Consider the following 22,926-nt stretch of genomic DNA (forward strand, 5'->3'; position numbering starts at 1 on the left):
ACTGAAACCATGCTATGGAAATACCACCCTTAATTGTTGATTTGTATCACTGAATGAAGGGCACAGGTCCTAGAAAATTTGGTGTAACTTATTAACGAAAACTACCCCGGAAGCTTTTACTACATTCATGGCAGGGGGTCAAGTTACTACTTAATATTCTGCGCTTTCTCCCTGGGATGAAGAAGAGAGTGCCCATTGGCTGCCATTAAACAAGTACAGAGGGTAGCTATTCGCCTTTATCTTCCTGAATTTTCTTTTTAAAGACAAGCTGTATGAGCAGTGTCTGTTTATCATCCTGTGTTCTACCTGCTGCAGCCAGCAGAGACTCCAGTCCCGTCATGCGGTCCAGCAGCACCTTGCCTGTTCCACAGCCCAGCAGCGCTCCTCCTACACCTACTCGCCTCACAGGCGCCAACAGTGACATGGAAGAGGAGGAGAGGGGAGACCTCATTCAGTTCTACAACAATATCTACATAAAGCAAATTAAAACATTTGCCATGAAGTACTCACAAGCAAACGTAGTAAGTGTGACAGATTATTTCATACTTTCTTCACCTGTGACAGGGAGGAGGAATCACATAGGTTGAGCTGCTCTGTATGTAAACTGGTCTTATAAATCATTCATTTGTTAAATAAAGCTGAGGAAATCTCTAACAGAAATCATATGCCTAACCAACAGAATTTCTTTTATTGTGAAGCATTAAACAAGAATTAGATGGTATTTGGATTCCCTACAAAGTACTGTAATACAAGAGAGAAACTGCATGCATTCATAGTGTCCAAAACTGATCAGCTCTGGTGCCCTTCCAGGTTACTTAGCTTTCTTGTTTTAAAAAAATGTTTGATGTTTATTTTTGAGAGACAGAGGCAGAGTGCAAGGAGGGGGAAGAGCAGAGAGAAAGGGAGACACAGAATCCAAAGCAGGCTCCAGGCTCTGAGCTGTCAGCACAGAGCCCGACGTGGGGCTTGAACTCAGGGACCAAGAGAACATGACCTGAGCTGAAGTCCCATGCTCAACTGACAGAGCCACCCAGGCGCCCAACCTACTTAGCTTTCTCTCTGCCTTTTGTTTCCTCATATATAAAATGGCAATAGGCGTAATCCCTAGTTTATAGGGTTGCTCTGGGGATTGAATGCTATAATGTATTAAAAATGCTTAAAACAGCGACTGGCACAAAGCCAGCACTTACATGTTATTTGGGTAGTTTTCTTTAGGTGTAATTGTTGCTGCTAATAATTACTGTTTGCCATTCATAAAGCTACTGGCTTATTATATCTCTCTACTCTTTCAGTAAAAATAACCATTTTTAGGGGCACCTCAGTAGCTCAGTCGGTTAAGCATCCAACTTCAGGTCATGATCTCTCATTTCATGAGTTTCAAGCCCGCCTTGGGCTCTGTGCTGAAAGCTCAGAGCCTGCTTCAGATTCTGCCTCCCCCTCCCCCCTCTAACCCTCCCTTGCTTGCTCTCTCTCAAAAAAAGAAAACATTAAAAAAATTGTTTTAAATAAAATGTTTTAAATAAAAAATGTTTTAAGTTTTTCATAAAAAATACCTGATTAGAAATTTCATTACCTTTCTTAGGAATGCTGACTTTTTCTCCCCCAAACAGATGGATGCTCCTCCTCTCTCTCCCTATCCATTTGTCAGGACAGGCTCTCCTCGCCGAATACAGCTATCTCAAAATCATCCTATCTACATTTCACCACATAAAAATGAAACAATGCTTTCTCCTCGAGAAAAGATTTTCTATTACTTCAGCAACAGTCCTTCAAAGGTGAGCCTAACATAAATCTTGGCCTTTACTAACCCCAGAATGCCTAGGATGCTAGAACTGGGGTTGAGGGAAAACACTCAGCACTCCCATGAGTGATGGGAGCTACCAGGGAAAAGTCGGTCCCAGCAAAGCAGAAATCAGGGGTTTGGGGGACACGTTAAGGCTGGAAATAGAGTAAAGGATTTAGATTCATCTTCATTCCTTCCTTTTCCTGTTTGTGTATTTACAGTTCACTCTGCTGTAGATCTGGAGTTGGGGATTTTTACTCCATTTAAAATTCCAAATTTTTGTTAAGAAAACTTGAATTTCTAAACTGATTATTGAATATCTATTTCTGGGACAGGTAGCATCTCTGTCTAAGGGGAGCAGTGGACGTTTTGTACAGTGTGGTGTGCTAGTCCTGTTAGTGCCGATTTGTGCGGCCGCATCTGCCTCTGTCTGCGATGGGGAGAGAAGCTTGCATCAGACCTTGATGGAAGAAAAGTCAGCAAGGCGCTGACGTGTGGGAGGAAGGGGTATCCAGGAAGCAGGAGAACAGGGAAAGAACACAGTGTCCTTGAGGCACCGGGAATCACGTGTGCTGGGTTTAGGAGGACAGTTCATTCCTAAAGGCCCGGATGTAATACTCTTATTCATAAAGATTGCTTAGAAAGAAACACACACAAAAAAGGGCCTCGACTCTTCAAAAAAACATGTCAGTATAAAGAGAGAGAGTAGATGGGGGAGGGTAGTGTTCTACAGTGAAGAGGATTAAAGAGACAGGACACTCAATTTTAGTATATGTGCTGCCGAAGCGAGCACGAGACAGGACACTCAAATGCAGTACATGATCTTTGGATTCTGTACAGAAAAGCACAGTAAAAAGGACATTTTGGGGACAAGTGGGAAAACTTAATGGGGGAGTTGAATGTTAAATTTCTGTTAAATTCCTTTGGTATTGATGATAGCACTGGATTATGTAGGAGAATATGTTTAAAGTAGGCACAGGTGAACTGCCTCGGTGTGAGCAACTTATTTTCAGATAGTTCAACTAAAAAAAAATTATACAGAGAGAACAAATGTGGTAAAGCGTTAATGACTGATGATAGGGTGTTCAATGTATTATTCTTCCAACTTTTAAAATAAAAAGTTGGAGGGGGGCGTGTGGGTGGTTCTGGTCATGATCTCACAGTTCATGGGTTTGAGCCCCATGTTGGGTTCTGTACTGGCAGCATGGAGCGTGCTTGGGATTCTGTCTCCCTCTCTGCCTTTCCCCCACTCACGTTCCCTCTCTCTCTCTCTCTTCCTCAAAAATAAATTAAACATTAAAAAAATAAAAATAAGTTAGAGAAAACAAAGATAGCAGCAAAAATCTTAGAAAATGAAAAAACTTTTACTACAGTATTAACATACCTTGGAATAGTCTTATCCCTTGTAGAAAAATCAGTTAACTTCGAATAACAAAGACACACTAATGTTTAGTAGACCAAATATTGAAAAGATAAAGTTTCCTCCAGCCACTGTGTAAGTTTGATCTAATTCCAGTGATATTGCCAGTGGGATTGTGAATGCTGGAAACATAAATCAGCAAAGCCCTAAAAGCAGTTGAAGGGATACACAGCTCAGAGATACTGTGGGTTCAGTTCCAGACCACTACAGTAAAGCCAGTCAGATGAATTTTTTGGTTTCCCAGTGCATATACAAGTTATGTTTATACCACAGTCTATTAAGTGTGCAATAGCATTATATCTTAAAAAAAATGTTCATACCTTAATTTAAAGATGCTAACCAAAGATTCATTTATCTGAGCAGTGAGTCATAATCACTGATCAAAGATCACCATAATAATGAAAAAGTTTGAAATATTTAGAGATTTACTAAAATTTGGTAGAGACACAAAGTGAGCAAATTCTGTTGGAAAATGGCACTGATACACTTGCTCAACTCAGGGTTGCCACAAAAGACACATTACCTGCAAAGCACAATAAAGCAAAGTATGCCTGTGTTAGATTTTCACCCTGTAACCAAATAAATTCCATTTAGATTAGAATTAACTGAAACAAAATGAGTAGAAGTCAGAATACCCAATTCAAAAGGCCAAAGTAACAAACAAATCGCAATTAAATGTAAATGGTCTAGAGGCACCTGGGTGGCTCGGTTGTTAAGCGGTCCACTTCAGCTCAGGTCATGATCTCTTGGTTTATGAGTTCAAGCCCCACATCGGGCTCTGTGCTAACAGCTCAGAGCCTGGAGCCTGCTTTGAATTCTGTGTCTCCCTCTCTCTCTTTTCCTGTTCCCAGCTTGCTCTCTCTCTCTGCCTCTCTCAAAAATAAACATTAAAACAAATTTTTTTTAATGTAAATGGTGTAAATACACCAATTAAAAGGCAAAAATTTTAAGACTGGACAGAACAAGACCCAGCTATTTACTGCTTATAAGTAACCCATTTTAAATATAAAGTCACAAACAGTTTAAAGTAAAAGGATGATAACTGAGATATCCAATTAACTGACGAATAAAAAAAATGCATGTCCATGCCATGGAATATTACTCCAATAAAAAGGAAGTACCACACAGGCTACAACAGGGATACACTTTGAAAACATTATGGTAAGTGAAAGCAGACACAGGATAAGTAAATACTATACGATACCATTTCTATGAAATGTCCAGAATGGGCAAATTTATAGAAGCACAGAGTGGATTAGTGATTGCCTAGCTTTGGGAGGGATGGAGGGCTTCTGTCACTGGGCACACGTGGAAATGACCACACAATGAACTGCACGATGAAATGTGATAATGACTGCACAACTCTAGGAGCACAGAGAAAGCCATAGATCTGTGTACCTCGAGGGGTTGAACTGTATGGTATGGAAACTATATCCCAATGAAGTGGTTTTTAAAAAAAGGAAAAGGATAGAAAAAGTTATCTGTACTCTACTGACACTAATTAATGCAGCCACGCCAGCTTTCATGTCATTATCAGCAATGAAGTCATTTCCCAGCACAGGACATAAAATCCTTAAATAGAAAAAAAAGATTTTGCGATGATTGACAGAACAAGTAGACAGAAGTGAACAACCAGACTGGCTGACATTTCTAGAACACTCTAATAGCATCAAGTGCACATGGAACATTTACCAAGAGAGACCACATTCAGGACCATAAAGTAAATTTTATGTCTCAGTAAATTTTAAAGGATTCAAATAATGTATTTACTCTTACCACAACAGAATTAAATCAGAAATCAGTAACAGAGATACCTGGAAAACCCCCAAATATTTGCAACTAAATTGCATATTTCTATGAGTCACAGAAGAAATTTTAAAAATTACAAAGTATTTTGAACATGAAAACTTGACTTACCAAAATTTGTGGGATGCAGCAGCAAAAGCAGTATTAAGAGAGGGAAATTTATAGGACTAAAATACTCATATTAGAAAAGAAGAAAGGTCTCAAATTAGTGACCTGTGATTTCACCCCACGCAACTAAAAGCAGGAATCAATGAAATAGATGACTTTGTATATTTTAAGACCACTAAAAACTAGGGTTTTTTTGAGAAGGTTAAAAAAATTGATCCGTCTGTGCTAATGAGGATAAAAGAAATGATGGATTACTAAGATCAGAAATGAGAGCTATCAGTACAGTTCTTACAGATATTGAGAATATAATGAAGGTTAAAAAATAACTTTTTGCCGATAAATGCATGATGCAGATGAAATAGACCAATTCTTTGAAAGACGTAAACTTCCAGAGCACAGTCAACAAGTGGTCTCAGTGGCCCTCTCTCTATTAAGCTGAATTTGTAACATAAAAACTTCTTCTCAAAGGAAACTATAGACCCAGATGGCTTCAGTGGTAAAGTCTACCAAATAAATATTTAAGGAAGAAATACAGTTGACCTTTGAACAACATGGGGAGTTAGGACATCCTATCCCTGTGCAGTGGAACATCTGTGCATAACTTTTGACTCCCCCAAAATGTACCTACTAATAGCCTACTGTTGATGGGAATCCTTACCAACAACATAAAAACAGCTGATTTACACAGATTTTGTATATATACTACATACTGTATTATAATAAACTAGAGAAAATATTAAAATTGTAAGGAAAAGAAAATGTACTTTATTGAAAAAAAGCCACGTGTACGTGGACCCATTTCAAACCCATGTTCAGAAGTCAATTGTACTGCCAGTTCTCTACAAACTCTTCTAAAAAGTGAAGATGACAAATCATCTCAGTAGTTGAAGAAAAAACATTTGACAAAATACAACATTCATTCATGATAAAACCTCTCAGGGAACTTAATCGGATAAAGAATACATACTAAAAAAATCTATAGCTACCAATACACTTAGAAGGCATTCAGTCTTCCACTATTTTTTTTAAATTACTTTTTAACTATTTATTTATTTATTTTGAAAGAATGTGGAAGGGGCAGAGGGATAGAGAATCCCAAGCAGGCTCTGCACTGTCAGCACGGAGCCTGATGTGGGGCTCAATCCAATGAACCTTGAGATGATGACCTGAGCCGAAACCAAGAGTCAGTTGCTTAACCGACTGAGCCGCCCAGGCTCCCCAGTTGTCCACTATTAAGATCAGGGACGAGGTATCTACTTTCACTATTCCTATTCAACATTATAACCATATGCAAGGTCATATATGATAAGGCAAGATAAATAAGGCATACAGACTGAAAAGGAAGAAATAAAGCTGTCTTCCATATAACAACGTGATTTTCTTCATAGAAAAATCACAAAATCTAAAAAATGTTAGTGGAATTAGTAAGATTAACAAGGTTCTAGGGCTAATATACAAAAATCAAATTTACTTCTGTATACTAGCAACAAGTGAGAAGTAGAAATTTTCTAAAGCACTGTAACATTAAAAACTGCTTTGGGTAAGTCTTGACGAAAGATATGCAAGATTCATATCCTGAAAACTACAGAACATTGGTTAAAGAAAGATGGAGAAAATGGAGAAATATCATGTTTATGAATTGGATGACATTTTCAAGATGTCGGTTTCCTTTCACTTGATCTATAAATTCAACCCAATTCCTGTCAGAATCCCAGAATTATTTGTGTAAGGTAGCAAACTGGTTCCAAAATGTATATGAAAATGCAACTAAAATAATTAAAACAATTCTGAAAAATTCGGAAGACTTACATTCTCTGCTTTCAAGACTTAACTATAAAGCTGTGGTTACCAAGACAATGTGGTATTGGTAAAAGGAGAGACATACAGAGAGGCAGAACAGAATAAAACCCAGAAATAGACCATACGTACATGGTGAGTGGATTGTCAACAAGGTGCAAAAGTAATTTAGCGGAGAAAGAACAGCCTTTTCAGCAGATGGTGCTAAACTGGGTGACCACACACAATAATAATAGTAAACCGACATCCATATGTGCATCCAGATCCAAAAATGAATCAAAATGGACCACAGACCTAAATGTAAAACTTACGAAACTCCTAGGAGAAACCATAGGAGAACAAAATCTTTGTGAACATGGTATAAACAAAGATTTCTTAGATAACAGCATCAAAAGCACAATCCATAAACGACTGATAAGTTGGACTTCATCAAAATTAAAATTATCTGCTTTTTTAAAAGATAGAAAAAAGCCACAAGCTGGGAGAAAATTTTACATACCTCTTATCTGTATCTACAAAACATAAAGGATTTTCAAAATTCAAAAGGAAGCCAACCAAATTTAAAACTAGGCAAAAGACTTGAACGTGCTTTATCCATTAGCCCAAATCTAAACAATAACATGAACAAATTCTGGCAATGATGTGGGACAACTGAAACTTTTATGTATTGCTGGTGAGAGTGTGAAACGATACAGCATAGCTGTTACACCTAGAAAATAGTTTAGCATTTTCTTATAAACATCCCCTTACCATATAACCAGTAATTTCACTTTTGGGTGTTTACCTAAGGCTCATACAAAAACATGTACATGAATGTTTAGGACTATTCCTAATTGCCCAAAAGTGGAAAACAACCCCCATGTCCTCCAGCTGGCTAATGGATAAACAAACCTATGGTACACCCAATAAGGGGCAACTCCTTTGCCTGCCATAAAGGGGAATAAACTGATAAACTCAGCAATATAAATGAACCTCGGATGCATTAGTGCTTAAGTGAAAAGTACTAGATTCAGTAGGCCACTTACTATAGGGTTTCACTTCTGTGACGTTCTGGAAAAGGCAAAACTATAGGGACAGGGAACATCATCAGTGTGTGGGGGTAGTAGCTTAACTAGCAGTGTGGGAACTTTTTGGAACAAAGAAACTTACTGTAGTTACATACGTTTGTCAAAACATGCAGAAGTGTACGCTTAAGAAGGATGAATTTTACTATATGTAAAGCTTTAAAAAATGACATTTTGTGGGGAAAAAAAAGTTATGTTAAGCACTTAGATCAGTGACTGTCCTCTCACCACCTGGGAAGTTTAAAAAAAAAATTTTAGCACAGAATTAGGAGTTTCTCCATTAAATAGCAAAATTAGACTATTGGTTAAAGAAACATTTGTCATGATGACTTGACAGACAAGAGCTGAGATCAGAAGTACCTTGAGTCGGGGTGCCTGGGTGGCTCAGTTAAGCATCAGACTTCGGCTCAGGTCACCATCTCATGGTGTGAGTTTGAGCCACACATTGGGCTCCGTGCTGATGGTGTGGAGCTTTGCTTGGGATTCATTATCATTCTCTCTCCACCCTCCCCTTCTTCCCCCCCCCCCCCCCACCAAAATAAACTAAAAAAAAAAAAAAGTACCTTGAGTCTAGAACCAACCTGTATTATCCTAACGTTTACACAACCATGAGAAAAGAATTCTAGAATACCACACAAGATAATTAACATGATTAGGAATCATTAGTGACACCTGTCAGGGCAGTTTCAGTGGATTGGTACAGCCTGTTGAATATTACGTTGCTTACATTTTTAAACAGTTGGGAGGAAATAATACATCAATAGAGGATTAAACTAGGATACAGACATACTGTAGAATACTGTATAGCAGTTAAAGAGATGTGATGCATATATACTGATATGGGAAGATCAAAGACAAAATGTTGACTGAATATTCCAAACAGCACAAAAGATATACCATTTCATTTTTTTTTCCAAAAAACCACGTAATAATTACATTTGTATTGAGAGCATTCCTAAAGAGCTGAAGGCTATACAGTAGCCTGATTTGTTCAGTGAATGAAAGATAATAGTAGTTATCCTGGGGATTGGGTGAGGACAAGAAATCTAGGCATATGCTGTATGAATTTTTTGTAATTAGTATTTGTGTTTTAAATATGTACATATTGTATAAAATTGTGATGTGTGAGATCCTGGGTATCATATGTAAATTATATGTAATATATTTAACACTAGTATATAATATAAATGTATGGTATGTATTGTCTTATGTGTATTAAGTTATACAGTTGTACACTGTAATATATATCCTATAATGTATTCATTATATACAAATAACATTTATACAATTAACAATTTAAGGAATATTCAAGTAAACGGTAGACTAGAGATTAGGAACGTAAGAGGGCAGAAGTCAAAAGAAAGCTTTCTTAAGATGGCTAAGATTTGAGAAGGTGAGAAAGTGCATACGCTAATAAAGAACATGTGATTTTATTTAAAGCATCAGAAAAATTTGTTCAAAATAAAGAAAATATTATGAATAAAATATGTCTAGGATTAGCTTTAAAACAGTGTGGGGACTGGGAAATGAATGAGGGTATGTAGATCAAGTCAGACTGGCCAGAACTGGTCAAGTGGGTTGATGGCCATGGGAGGATTTCATTACACTCTTCTCCCTACTTTCCTGTTTGAGGTTTCCTGTAACAAACACAGGTGAATAACCAGAGTATATTTTCCATAAGGAAACATGGACAATGAAGTAACACGTGAAAAAAGAATCTGTAACCAACAAACTACCAGAAAATGACGTGGTAACTGACTTTTGGGCCTTTGGAGAAACAATGCTGAAGGCACTCTATGTCGGTCCAGTCTCTCTGGCATCCTGGTAGGTCCTCTCAGTCAGGGTTCCTCATGATCACCACATAGCACAGAAAAGAATTTGCCTAACTTTTCTCTATTCTCCCAGGGATGGGAGTACCTTCTAGATCATACTAATAAATTACCTACAATGGATGCCTTAGGGAAGTAAGGCTTACTTGTCCTGTGAAATTCCAGTTGAGAACAGCTACTAAATGCATAACACTGGACTGAAAAAAGGCATAATACAGTGTAAAATTACACTATTTTTTTAAAAAGGACAATGGAGAGGGGCGCCTGAGTGGCTCAGTCAGTTAAGCGACCGACTTTAGCTCAGGTCATGATCTCGCAGTTTGTGAGTTCGAGCCCCGCGACGGGCTCTGTGCTGACAGCTCAGAGCCTGGAGCCTGCTTCGGATTCTGTGTCTCCCTCTCTCTCTGCCCCTCATGTTCTGTCTCTGTCGCTTGATAACAAATAAACTTTAAAAAAAAAAAAAAAAGCCTTAAAAAGGACAATGGAGATGTAGGGAGTTGACTAAGTATGGCATAGCAAGGTGGTGCTCCCTATTGTAAAAAAAAAAAAACCCACAAATTTGCAATCTCTTACTTTTGGAAAAGTGTACATCAGAATCACCCCTGGAGCTTGTCCACAATAGAAACACTCTGCCCTCCAACCCAGGTAGTCAGAGTCAGCCAGCTGAGGGGTGAAATCGGAAGGATATACGGCTTAGTTCTTTTCTTTATAAAGAGGTTCATCCTCTTGAAGGTAAGCTCTTCATTCGAAGGTTCTTGGACTGAACACCGAACTATGTTTATTAGCATTTTAAAGTTTTGTTATCTATTTTTCCCCACTCTAGAGACTGAGAGAAATTAACAGTATGATACGGACAGGAGAAACTCCAACCAAAAAGAGAGGGATACTTTTGGAAGATGGAAGTGAATCACCTGCAAAAAGAATTTGCCCAGAAAATCACTCTGCCTTATTACGCCGTCTCCAAGATGTAGCTAATGACCGAGGTTCTCACTGAGGTTAGTCTGTTGTATTGAAATTATCTTTTCACAAACCCTGTCCAGCAGCACCATTTAATGCATGCTCGCGTATGGGGCTCTTTTCCTAATCTTCCAGTATCCTCTTTGGATATTTCTACTCATCCCAGCTGCCTTTTTCCTACCACTCAGTGCTTGCCATCAAGACTGCTTAGAATCCAAATGTGGATTTTTTTTTAACTCTTCGGCAAAGCTTTTACACGAGCTGCAGAGAACAGAGCGTGCTCACCTCTGTGTAAGAGGTCTCTGTGGATGTGCTCCAGCAGAGGGACTGTATTTCGGTTCATTCCCACCTGTTTCATGGTCAGCTTCTGGCCCTCACGAAAAGCAAAACAAAAACTTAGGTGTTTGTCCCAAAACGCCTGGTAGGAGTGGGAGGTTTTTGCATTCCTGCAACAGAGTGAGGGCAAGAGCCCCGATCTGGAGGCCCTAGATTCTTACCCCAGTCTCCTGTTCGCGTGGTGTAACCGTTCCCTCTCCCCTTTAGGTGTGGTGGTGTGGGAAGTGCTGGGTTGTTTGGTGTGCAATGTGTGAGTGAACTTGTATAAGAAGTGGCACTTTAGGGCTGTAAAAAGCATGGTTTTGTAACCCAGATTTTGCTGTATATTTGCGATGGCACTTTCTATAATGTGAACTTTATTAAGTACAAAACTTCCAGGCTAAACATGCAATATCATCTTTGATGCTTTTGTACTTTTTTTAAACTGTTAAAGCCCCAGTAGCTGCCTTTGGGCATGTGTTTTTAATTCTCCAGTGTTTTGTTGTTAATAGGGATCAGTTGGCTAAGTAAAGATTTTAAATCAAGTTGAATTAAGGGAATATGAAAAATTCTGACCTCTTCTTTAAGAGGCAGTTATCCTGAAAGACACGTGTCTATTAAGGTGATAAACTTAAAATATCTTTGGGTGTGTTCCTGGCAGTTTAAAAAATAGGTTGGAGAATTTAGGTTTTTATTAGTACATAGTACCATTTATAAAAATTAGAAATGTTATTTAACAGCTGTTGAATTATCTCTATATACCTTTATTAATCACTATCGTTCCAGCAGTTTTAAAGTTGAATGAATAATCTTATTAGGGAGAAAATTCAATTGTAAATTGAATCAGTATAAACCAAGTTACTGGGTAACTTCATATTGCTCTGAAAGAAATATGGAACTTACACTGTTCAGTTAGAATAGTGGTCTGCAAAAATATTTATAAAACCTCTTCAAGATACTTACTGCTACTGTAATTTTATATGAAAATAAGTGTATTTTTCAATAAAGCATTTATAAATTAATCTTTGTTTAGTTATATTGGGAAAGGGGTAGCTAGTTTCCTGCATAAATGACAAAGAGCAATCATTTATTGGTTTATTTTGTCTCTACAAAACACATTAGTCATTCATCATTTAAATATCTGACTTCATTAGAAACCGTTTTAACACTTTCTCTCCCTCCTGCCATAAAAATACAGTAAGTAATTTGCTTAAAAAAAAAAAAAACAACAACAACAACAAATAAACCACTATGAACAAGTGTTCTGGTTTCCTCTCCCTCACCTAACATGTACCTCAGTGATGACAGGGGCTGGTAAACCAGGGAGACAGTAGGCTGAAGACTGAGGTTCAGATGATCTTCCACTTACAAGTGCTAATAAGCTATGGAACCTGCTCTCTCTCTACCTCTTTCCCGCGTCCTAACATATGTACAACTGAAACCATGGGGGTAAAGCCACTGGATAGCACGCCCAACTGTCTACTCTATTAGTGTAAATGAATGTAACTTACCTTTAACATTATATTCAGAAAAATACTTAAGCCTCGAGGTCCCCAATAATTTGGAGTACTGAACTAGTTAACCACCCTAAAGACACTTCTGACAGAAGTAATGCATTACTTAAAGAGAGGTTTCCAAAACTTGCTGTTAGAACCTAAGCATCCATGGACACAGATAGCAGTCCTTGTTCGCACAGTTTTACTCTTCTGGCGGCCCTCTGCCACCGGTCAGCTCTCACCAGGCCCGCAGCCGGCAGGAAAGTGCACGGGGCACCGGATTCACCAGCGCTTAAGTTGCTACCGTTTTCTCTTCTTTACTGAAAGGCTGCACCGAACCAGGCTTTACCCATGACAGGCCAGCAACGTGAACGCTTTTATTGTGCTGTTCTTCCGGCTTCTTCTAGGCATAATCAAGAACAGACATTAAAAATACGCCTGAGGAGTTTGTACCGTGCCAAAATCTCCATTTCCCAAAACGTTATTTGTATTTAGGATAAATAGTCTCCAATGAAGACCTTCAGAGAGGAAACAGTTCACTATTTCAAAAATGGTTATGTACTTACTTTCTGAGTCAGCATCTTCTCTCTGGCCTCATCATGTACAGAAGGATTCCACGGAGAAAAGCTTAAGGAAGAGAAAAATATTAAACCGCTCTGATTTACTAAATATGTAGAACATCCATTTTTTAATACTGAAGTCAGTCCCCTTAACAAAACTTAAGGAACGATAACCCGTTGTCGAACATGTAAGTTTTAGATGTTCATCCAAATGCTTCTCTCGCAGGATGACTATCCCTTATAGAGCCCTTTACATGGGTTAGCTCATCTGAGTCTCTCAGCCACCTCTGAAGTACTGCTGTTTACAGGTGAAGAAAGCGCAGGAGTAAAATTAAGTAATTACCCTGGGTCACCCAAGCCAGTAAGCACAAATACCAAGCATGCGGTCTGCAGAACACAAGCCCTTAACCACTGTGCCACGCGACCTTCCCAGCAATATCTGTTGCCAAAGAGCTAAATCACGAACTCCTCAGTTCTCCATACTTCAGACGCTTCCAAGATTAAATACCATAGTGCTAAAGGAACACACGATTTACACTATTCAGTTTCCCTCCTTTCCCCAAACCTGAATGTCAGTGGGGATACGGCAGCTGGGCGCCAGCTAAAACTGCCAACCGAAAGAAAAGTGTGGATTTGAACGTGCACATTACAAACATCCTTAGGAAATCAAAGTCACTAAATAGCTTGCTATTGGCATGATATGCCAGTCGATATAAAGCTTTCTATTTAAGGGAAAGCCCAAGAGGTATCAGAAATCGAGTTGGCAACAAATTATAAAGGTTGTAGGCTAACAGATTATACGCTTTCCCTTCAAATCCTCATTCTACAACCACCTGGAAAATGGAAGTACAAGATGGCAAAGTGCAGTTTATCTAGATCACATACCACTTACCTGATTGCATAGGGGTCTTCTATTTTAGGTTGGTCGAACAGACGAGCAGTGCACATCTTAACACTGTCAACCACTTTACTTTTGAAAAGCTGAACATCTTTTTCATACCTGTGTTAAAAGTTTCAATCAGAAAGTTACCAACGTAGTCTACTTAGCTGTTTTTTCAAATTTATCTGACATAACAAAGCAGAGTAACATACAGTACTGCAGCCTCTGGGTTTAGGGGGCTTGCTGTATCAATCTTGTAGAAAACTCTTCGCGCGTACATTAAAACTTGCCAAATATGATTATGGTTCCGCCTGAAGAGAGACATACATGATTACTGAAGCACCTTCTTGCTGACCTAGATCACCAAAGCAAACACTTCTTTACTAACCTCCATTTGGCAAATGCTCTCTTCACATCCAATTCACCTGAGGTGGGATCGACGAGTGGGTGAAAGACGGGAATATCAAACACCAAGTGCTGTATTTAAAGAGAGATGTGTCCTTTAATGGAAGCAAGGAGCTTATTAGACCCATACAGACAGCTGTAAAGGGAACTTCAGGCAAGGCAGTCCTGCTGTTTTAAGTCAGAGAGCTGCCTCAAGAGGCGTACCTAACAACCTCCACCATTTTCCTATAAAACTCCATTTTGCAAGCAAGGGGGTAAAAAGTCACTGTGCTACAGCACAATGGTCACCATGCACACAGTCGGTGCTGTAGCACAGCTCCCAGCCTCCCTTGCACACCCTGAGCAGAGAAACAAGGAAAGCTCATGGCAGGGGCTGGCACGGCAAAAGATAACAACAAAGCACAAAAATTCCCTTGAAAGTTGACGGAGTAGACGAAACATTTTAGGAAACTGAAATCATAAAATCACGAGCTCAGGAAAAGAACCAAGAAATCTTGCAAGTCCTTAAAGCCCCCCCCCTCTCAGACCCAACAAATGAAGCCAGATTTGATTTCTTACTTACTGGACAGTCACCATCTGGGTAGTTATCGGGGATGTAAACTGTAAACTTAAATACACCATCCTGATAAAGTCCATGCCGTATGAATATTACTCCAAACCACACTGTAGGAAAAAATAAAAAACAGTTGAGGTCTAAGTTTCTGTCAGAGGAACCAAATACGCTACGTATTAAGAGTGAATCCTTCTTACTTAATGCAGAGCGGTAAGATGGCTGCACGTAGACCCCCGGGAGCTTCTGCTTCACAACCAAGGTACTAAAGACAGAAGCAGAACAGTGAAATTGTACGGAAGGAAACGACACACACATATCAAACAACCCTACGTTCACTTTTCGAGAGAAGGAATAGTCCCTCGAGGGGCAGCTGACACCTGACACAAGCCACGTCACCACGATCTCACGTGGCCCACACTGTGGCCCATTCCCCAGCTTTATAACTCAAGCTCACAGAGAGACAAGGAGTCAGAGAGGGCCCCGGACTAAGAACGTCAAGCCAAACAAGGATACACAAAGATTCAAGTTTTCCTCCCAGAAGTCAACGTTTCCAAAACATCATCTTGGAAACCGGCTGGTAGGTAATTCTGAACGAGACAACCTGGTTTCAGTTCTGGACATTAAATTTTCGGTAAATGAGAGTACAGTTCTTGCTTTTGTGACTGTGGACGACAGATTTCACCCACACACATTCAAAAGCCATTTGAAACACGGTTTTAGGTAATTAGAAAGAAAAATCGCACAGGCTTGCCGTCACTGAGGCCTCAACCCCAGTCTTCGTGGCAGAGGGCCGTGCTTACATGTGCAGTGTTCTCGCGGAAGGCAGGCATCGATACCAGGTGCTCATGCTATCCTCTACTCCTACACTGACCCCACCACGCAGACAGCTGAATCCCGTGGGCGCTGTGGCAAGGGAACACCAGTGCATGGACAGTGCTGGTACTGGCTCTCCTGGGAGCCCAAGGAAGGAAGGCAGGGACCAGACCCTGAATGATGCTGACCGAGGGCCTTAAAATATGTTTCGCCCGCCAAGCCTGAATTTTGTTAGAGAAATAACTTCGGGACCTCAGTCGACTGTTCTTGTTGCCTACTTGCCATCACGCTTCTTTTTTAACATTTTTGAGTAGTTACTCCATTTTTAAGTCACTAAAATTTCAGCGTGTCAACAGCAGTAGGGCCGGCAGATGGGTGTACCACAATGAGGCCGCGCTGTGTTCTAATACAGACAGCAGATCTGAGGCCACAATGGAAGCCTGTCCGACTTGCTCCAGCCTCAAACACAAGGCCTCCATTATAAAGCTGAAGGGACCACTGCCACCAAATCACACTCCGCCAACTGTGCTGGGGCCCCAGACCCTCTGACCGTGACACAACACGAGTACAGCGAGGGAATGTGTGGGGATGCTGTACAAAGGGACTTAAAAATGACAGAAGTGAAGAATTCATTCTCCATACTTTGGCCCCAGGAACAAATGAGCAGACCCAACGCTGTGTGAGCCCCTGTGGCGGGCCAGGCGCGGCCAGTGCTCCTGGCCGTGCTCCTCTCCGCCTGTGACAGACGTGCAACCTCAGTCAGGTTCTTACCTGCACGAAGCCCAAATCTTTCGAACTCCCCTGTAACTGCCTACTTGTGTCTTTGTGGGTCACAGAGCAGAACTCAAACCCCCTCTCTAACGACAGGCCTTCAAATACACGAAGGCAGTGTTAACGAGGACTTCCTAAGTTTTCTCTAAGGTAGTGGTTCCAGTTCCTTCAATTGTTGACTCCTAAGGTCTGATTCCCTGACCCTCTGACTGGGACCCTCGCCTCAGCCAGTCAGGATGCCTCTTACAAGGTGGCCACCACAGTGAAGCACACGCCTCCAGCTGGAACTGACCCAAGGAAGAACAGATTGCTGCCCTCCCGCTGCCCCGCTCTCTACAAGCACCTGTGCAGGAGGGGACTTCCTCACTTCATATAAAGGAACACCAAAATTAAATTACTCAGTTCCTGACCTGCTTATTAATCTTAGTCTCTTCCTCTTGCTCTCCAAAACAGACATGGAAACGCAAGCCCACATTTGCCTTTGCCTTTGTTTATTTAAAAAAAATTTTTTTAATGTTTTATTTATTTTTGAGAGAGAGAAAGCATGAGCAGGGGAGGGGCAGAGAGAGATGGAGACAGAATCAGGAGGCTCCAGACTCTGAGCTGTCAGCACAGAGCCTGATGCAGCGCTTGAACTCAAGAGCCATGAGATCATGACCTGAGCCAAAGTCGGACGGTTAACTGACTGAGCCACCCAGGCGCCCCCCACGTTTGCCTTTAAATCTTATTTACCTGATATTGGAGGGTAATGCATTTGAGCTTTAAGATTCAACGACGCAGCCATTTATAGAGTGCACCAGAATAATTTTCATTTTCATCCTCAAAGGTCATTCAAAATTTAACCGAATAGTTTAAGTACTTACAATTCTGCAAGAAGGGAGTATTCCAGGTAGAAGGGTCCATAAGAAGCATGTGTGCCATTTGTGGACTGTGCTGCTGGCGCGGGGGATGTAGGCTTAGTAATGGGCAAAGCGTTTTTGGGAATACAAGGTAGCTGTTTCTTTGGAGCGGCGCGTGGAGGGCTGGTTACCACGTCCCCTGTTAATGCCTTCTCTTCACCATCCGATCGCTATTCAAGATGAAGTGGTGAGAACATTTGTTAGCATGATTCTTTTTTTAAATGTTTACTTATTTTGAGAGAGAGAAAGAGAACATGCACAAGTCAGGGTGGGGCAGCGAGAGAGGGGGAGAAAATCCCAAGCAGGCTTTGTGCTGTCAGCGTAGAGCCCAGTGTGGGGCTCGAACTCACGAACCGTGAGATCATGACCTGAGCCGAAATCAAGAGTCAGACACTTAATCAACTGAGTCAACCAGGCACCCCTGTTAGTATGATTCTTAAACCATGAAAGTACATGTGATGCACTTTTATCCTTGACTTAAAAGCTGGAATCGCTCTTTCACAAGGACGTTCCAGCACCATGATCAAGGTGACTTGAAAGTCCTCTGAGCAGGCCAACCATTAGAGAACAAAACTGAAGGAAGACTAAAGCAACAGAAAACTTTTTTAAAGCTGTACATCCTATAAAAACAATAAAGCCAATATTTATTTACAGGATTTATGTGAAACAGGAAGAAATGGTTTCTTCTGGGGACCCCAAAAACAGGGCAAGGCGTTACTTAGCAAACAGACAACTGTACAAGACTAGAAAGTCCCCTGGCTCTTAGGTGCTGTAGAAGGTCAGGTGCAAAGCAGCTCAATAGTAGTAGGAAACCAGTCACCACCTGATGTTAGCACCTCACTTCAAAACAACGAGTGACTCTATGCTCTCACTTGTGCTGCTCTGATTCTGATCTTGTCTCTGATGGATGTGAACCACGTGTGCACTATCCCCTGTCAGCATACACTGTCAGCCGGTCAAAAACATAGGTCTAAATGAGTCAGAGATTAAACCATCACCTCATAGGCACTTCCTTGGCTCGAGTACAGCCAGAGGCTTTTTAATTCGCTTCATTAAAAATGGATATCGTGTGCATAGAAAAAAAGATGATTAATGGTGGTGTCTCCTAAAGGTGGAATTATGGCTTATATTCATTCTCTTTTTGTCTGCATTAAGCTTTCATAAAATGTACTGTTCTTGCAATTTAAAAATAGACATTCTGTTTGGAAAAATTAAACCAGTGCCCGCAAGTCTGAGTGAGCACGGTGAACAGGTCTTTCTCAAGGCTTCTCTAATGGAATCCTGCAGATTAAGTAAAAAGACTACCTACCATAATGTGTCACAAATTTCATCATGTGTAAATATAACCGAAGTCAAAATAATCTTAGAATTATGATTACGAGAATTGACTTCTGTTTGAGCCATGATCTCAGTCTCAGAAACTGACTTTAGTCAGCTAACTACTTATTTCTCAAAGTAAAACCTAGTGGTGTCTGACTGGCTGGGCCAGAAAAACGTGTGACTCCTGATCTTAGGGTTGTGAGTTCGAGCCCCACCTTGGGTGTAGAGATTACTAAAAATAAATAAATAAACTTAAAAAAAAAAAAAAAGTACAACCTAAAACCAGGAAAGCAGGTAATTTTGTTAAGATTATAGGCAACCTTGGTACGAACTATTTTGACTTCTACTTTGACTCGAATAGGTTTCCTCACTAAATTTATCAACTACACCTACTTTGCGGACAGAGCTTGCAGACATGCTCCAGAAAGGGTTCATAACGTGGACTCCAAACAAAGAAATTCAGTGGTCTTGTGTCATCAAACTCTTCGGTCCTCAGAAGTCACTTTACCTAAAGATGAGATGGGAAAACACAGAAACATACCAACACCAACAGTTAAGACTTCCAGAATAGTTAAGAACTAAATCTGACACTCTAAACAGAAGCTCAACCTAACATCATATAATAGTTATAAAAACTTAAGGGAACAAAGTCTTCAGAAAGTTTCCTTCAATACCCTCCTCCCTCTTCTGACTCCAATTTCTTTCCCAGTTTTATTATTATTACTATTTATTTATTTTTTTTTTTTGACAGAGAGTGCATGCGCACTCAAGGCTGGGGAGAGGGGCAGAGGGGGAGAGAGAGAATCTGAAGCAGGCTCACACTGATCCCATGACCCTGGGATCATGACTCGAGCCAAATCAAGAGTTGGGACACTTGGGGCGCCTGGGTGGTGTAGTCGGTTAAGCGTCCAACTTCAGCCAGGTCACGATCTCGCGGTCCGTGAGTTCGAGCCCCGCATCAGGCTCTGGGCTGATGGCTCGGAGCCTGGAGCCTGTTTCCGATTCTGTGTCTCCCTCTCTCTCTGCCCCTCCCCTGTTCATGCTCTGTCTCTCTCTGTCCCAAAAATAAATAAAAAACGTTGAAAAAAAAAATTAAAAAAAAAAAAAAAAAAAAAGAGTTGGGACACTTGACTGAGCCACTTCTTCCCACCTGTAAATGCCTACAGGAATCTGTGTACCGAGTCCTTGGCCAGGATTCAGAATATTCAGTGATACAGTTGAGCTTTGGTGCCAGAAATGCAGAATGTATGGCTGGACCACAACAGCTGCTGCCGGCATCACTTGTGGGCATCGGGCTACAGGGAGAGCCAGGTGTGGAGTGCTGTACCCACATACACACAAGGCCTGTCACTGCAGTTACAGGAGCTAAAGAGCCAAGGGGGCTGATTTAAGTGCCTTATATGAGTTGTTTTAAGTACAAAATGATTCTCCCCAGCAAAACTAGTAGCCAAAGACATAACAGAGAGAAGACAGAGTGTCTAAGAGAGGGAAAACTGGGTCCTGTCAGGACCATCCTCAAGAAATGGTCTCTTTCAGCTATTTCCAGTAATAAACACGCAAGAGAGGACTGCAAAACGTCTCCTGAACAAATCTTCCAGCAAAGCTTCAAGTAACGGACAAGAAAGTATGCCTCAAAGGTCACAAAGTCAGTGGGTCATCTACTAAAAATACCGAGGAAGAGGCAGAGGAAAAGCAGTGAGCCAGGCTGGAAGAACAGCAACTCCTCAGCTCTAGTGATCTGCCCCAGGCGCGGTTATGTTTAATGCAGATCTCCTTCTGTGGGCACAGGCTTACCCGCACCAATCAAAAAGGCTGAAGGTTAAAAGGGACAGAACTCTGCAACACTCGACTAAATTCATAAGAAGCAAATCAGTAGAGAATCACGTACCAAATGTCCCTGACAGCAAACATTTGTTTTATGACAAGCCGGCGATATCCACGGGTGGGTACCAAGTCTCCCCTATCGCCTGGGTGCCAATTACTGCTGTTTTCCTTTCCAGGGCATAATGCCACCCAGTAATTAAATCACAGGAATGAGGATCCTGGTTCTTCCACTAACCTGTTGACTTACATCCAGTAAATAGCAATATTGCTGAGATCTCTCCACAAATCTGCCTTATTTAAAGGTGACTAGGACACAGATGAAAATGGTTGGGACATTAAAAATGTGTGCTGGCGTGTTCCTGTTTGACCCAACGAAAACAACAGTGGCTTCCAGATCCAGAGTAATGTACAGCACCCCGCTGTCATCTAGGACAGATCTGACTTAACAGGGGACCCCCTCCCCTTGGGACAACAGTGCTCACTACCATATAAGTTTATTGAGGTGAATCATTCACCTGTATGGTCTCTTCCAAGTCTAACATGTAATGATTCTATGACTTTGCCTTTAAGAATCGAAACTTGCTGCCAGTGTCTCCTGTCCTTAAGCTGAAGGTATTTTCTACTGCTGCCAATATTTCCAATAGCACCATAATCACCTGGAAAAATTGTCACCTTTAGAGAATACCTACACCGTTTATTAGATGTCTAGTCTACCCAGGCACGGTACGGCATTTTCCAACAGGAGTGACACAAATGAAAGGAAGCCCTAGGACACAATTTGAAAATTTCTGCTGGTTCGTATGCTGGCCATACGAACCAAACACACTGTCTGTCTTCCTTTACGTCACAAGCTGAGAAATCAGTACCTCGAAGCTGTACGAATGATCTGAACATGACATGAGTCAAAACTTAGAAAAAGGAGCTGCTTTCCTACGTGCCTTAGTCCCTAAATAGGCACTAACTTAACACATCACCCGAACAGCTTTAAATTCCACGTTAAGAGGAGTCGAAAACAGCCCCGGCCCTGGCCCGGCTTCCTGCGGACAGCCGGGACGGGCACCCTCGCCCAGGGCGGAAATCCATCTCCACACACTCACGGAATCTGGACAAACCTGTCTCGAGGTGATGCAAGGCAGGGGCTGTGTCCCAGCCTCCAAGGTAGCTCGAGGCCGGCCCCGGGCCCGCGAGCCCCTCCGGTGGGGAGCTGAGGGCCTCCAGGGCTCGGGGAAGCCCCCCCACCCCCGCCCTCAACCAGGGCGCAGGACCGAGGCGGGGAGGGCGGGACGCGGACGGGGCGAGCCGGTGGGGCCTGCCTCCCTGCCTCAGGCCGCCCGGCCGGGCACCCGGACAGCCCCGAGGCCCGCGGCAGCCGGCGCAGCAGGTGCCCGCAAACGCGGACAGGTGCCCGGCCCCGCCCCCGTGTCCCAGCGCGGCCGCCGTCGCTACGAAGTCCAGAGAACCGGGTAGGACAGACAAATACCCGGCCGAGGACGCTAAGCGGCCCAGGTTGAAGGACTCCACGGCCCTCACAGCCCTCACAGCCGGCTCAGCAGTGCACCTCACCTCGCCGTTTTCAACGTAGTGCTCCCAGCTGCTGGGTGCCGTCGCGGCCCCACAGCATCTCTGGCCGCAGCACCAGCCCGGCCCCTGCCTACTCCCCGCCCCGCCCTGCTCTCGGTGTCAGGCCCCGCCCCCTGCCCCACGCCCCTGAGCCCGGACGCTTCCGCCCAGCTTCCCGGTGCCAACTGGTTCCCATACCTGTCCGTCAAGGACGTTCTTCCGGGGGCGTTAGGATGACAGCACTCCGTCCTACCAGTCAAATCTGCTCCTCTCGGGTGGGGCAGCGCCTGACCCTCCCCTTACGTAACAGCGCCGGGAGTGAACTGTCCTTCACGGAAGTGTCGGCCCCTTGGGAGGGAGGGGGGCGGAAACAAATAAGCGCCTGAACGTAATTGGCCACGGCACGCGCCAGTCATAATAAAGACCTGCCCACAGGTTAGTGCGTGGCCATTGCCTCCTTTTAGGGAGGCTGTTGTGATTGCTGCCTTTCGAAGCTGGGGCCAGGGCAGGGCAGGGGTGGGGCCGGCGTCCCTGAAAGTACGACCTGCGGACGGGCGGGGTCCGCGGCGTGAGCATGCCGCTTTCAGGGAGCCGCGAGCCCCTCGTCGTGCCCTCTTGGTCCGCGGGGAGTGGCTATCAGGTCGGGGGAATCTGCGGGAACGTTTTATGTAACGTTGACAGACGCCCGTGTTCTTTCAGTGTAGGAGGAGCCCATGGTGGGAACTAAACTCCCCGGTCATCGCTTGGCAGTAGCTTCTGCCAGAAG

The 22,926-nt window shown here is 42.4% G+C and overlaps 2 protein-coding genes across 10 annotated transcripts in view; one reads left to right on the forward strand and one right to left on the reverse strand.

Moving 5' to 3' along the window:
• Positions 1–22,926, forward strand: part of RBL2 (RB transcriptional corepressor like 2) — a 79,643-nt gene that overhangs the window by 42,698 nt on the left and 14,019 nt on the right. For 4 of the 6 annotated variants that reach the window (XM_058707995.1, XM_058707997.1, XM_058707998.1 and 1 more), the window contains 3 exons: positions 316–521; positions 1,611–1,775; positions 10,631–12,101. In XM_058707995.1, the coding sequence (XP_058563978.1) occupies positions 316–521; positions 1,611–1,775; positions 10,631–10,801 (542 nt within the window). In that variant the 3' untranslated portion in view covers positions 10,802–12,101. Of the gene's footprint in view, positions 1–315; positions 522–1,610; positions 1,776–9,659; positions 9,803–10,630; positions 12,102–22,926 lie in introns of those variants that run through there. The other 2 variants (XR_009256036.1, XM_058707996.1) reach the window with 2 other exon arrangements.
• On the reverse strand, positions 12,161–22,457 carry AKTIP (AKT interacting protein). Of its 4 annotated transcripts, none has more exons than XM_058708003.1 (10): positions 22,359–22,457; positions 19,170–19,284; positions 17,421–17,626; positions 15,171–15,235; positions 14,983–15,083; positions 14,404–14,492; positions 14,228–14,326; positions 14,028–14,135; positions 13,142–13,202; positions 12,161–12,978 (listed from the first exon to the last, which is right to left on the reverse strand). In XM_058708003.1, exons 2-10 carry the CDS (start codon positions 19,209–19,211, stop codon positions 12,868–12,870), a joined length of 882 nt encoding a protein of 293 aa, XP_058563986.1. In that variant the 5' UTR covers positions 19,212–19,284; positions 22,359–22,457; the 3' UTR covers positions 12,161–12,867. The 4 variants fall into 4 exon arrangements, with proteins under 4 accessions (XP_058563986.1, XP_058563985.1, XP_058563987.1 ...); XM_058708002.1 differs by lacking the exon at positions 22,359–22,457 and adding an exon at positions 22,164–22,273; XM_058708004.1 differs by lacking the exon at positions 22,359–22,457 and adding an exon at positions 21,713–21,943 and having other exon boundaries at positions 12,161–12,975.

This window comes from Neofelis nebulosa, chromosome 17 (genome assembly GCF_028018385.1).
Source record: "Neofelis nebulosa isolate mNeoNeb1 chromosome 17, mNeoNeb1.pri, whole genome shotgun sequence".
Taxonomy (NCBI): domain Eukaryota; kingdom Metazoa; phylum Chordata; class Mammalia; order Carnivora; family Felidae; genus Neofelis; species Neofelis nebulosa.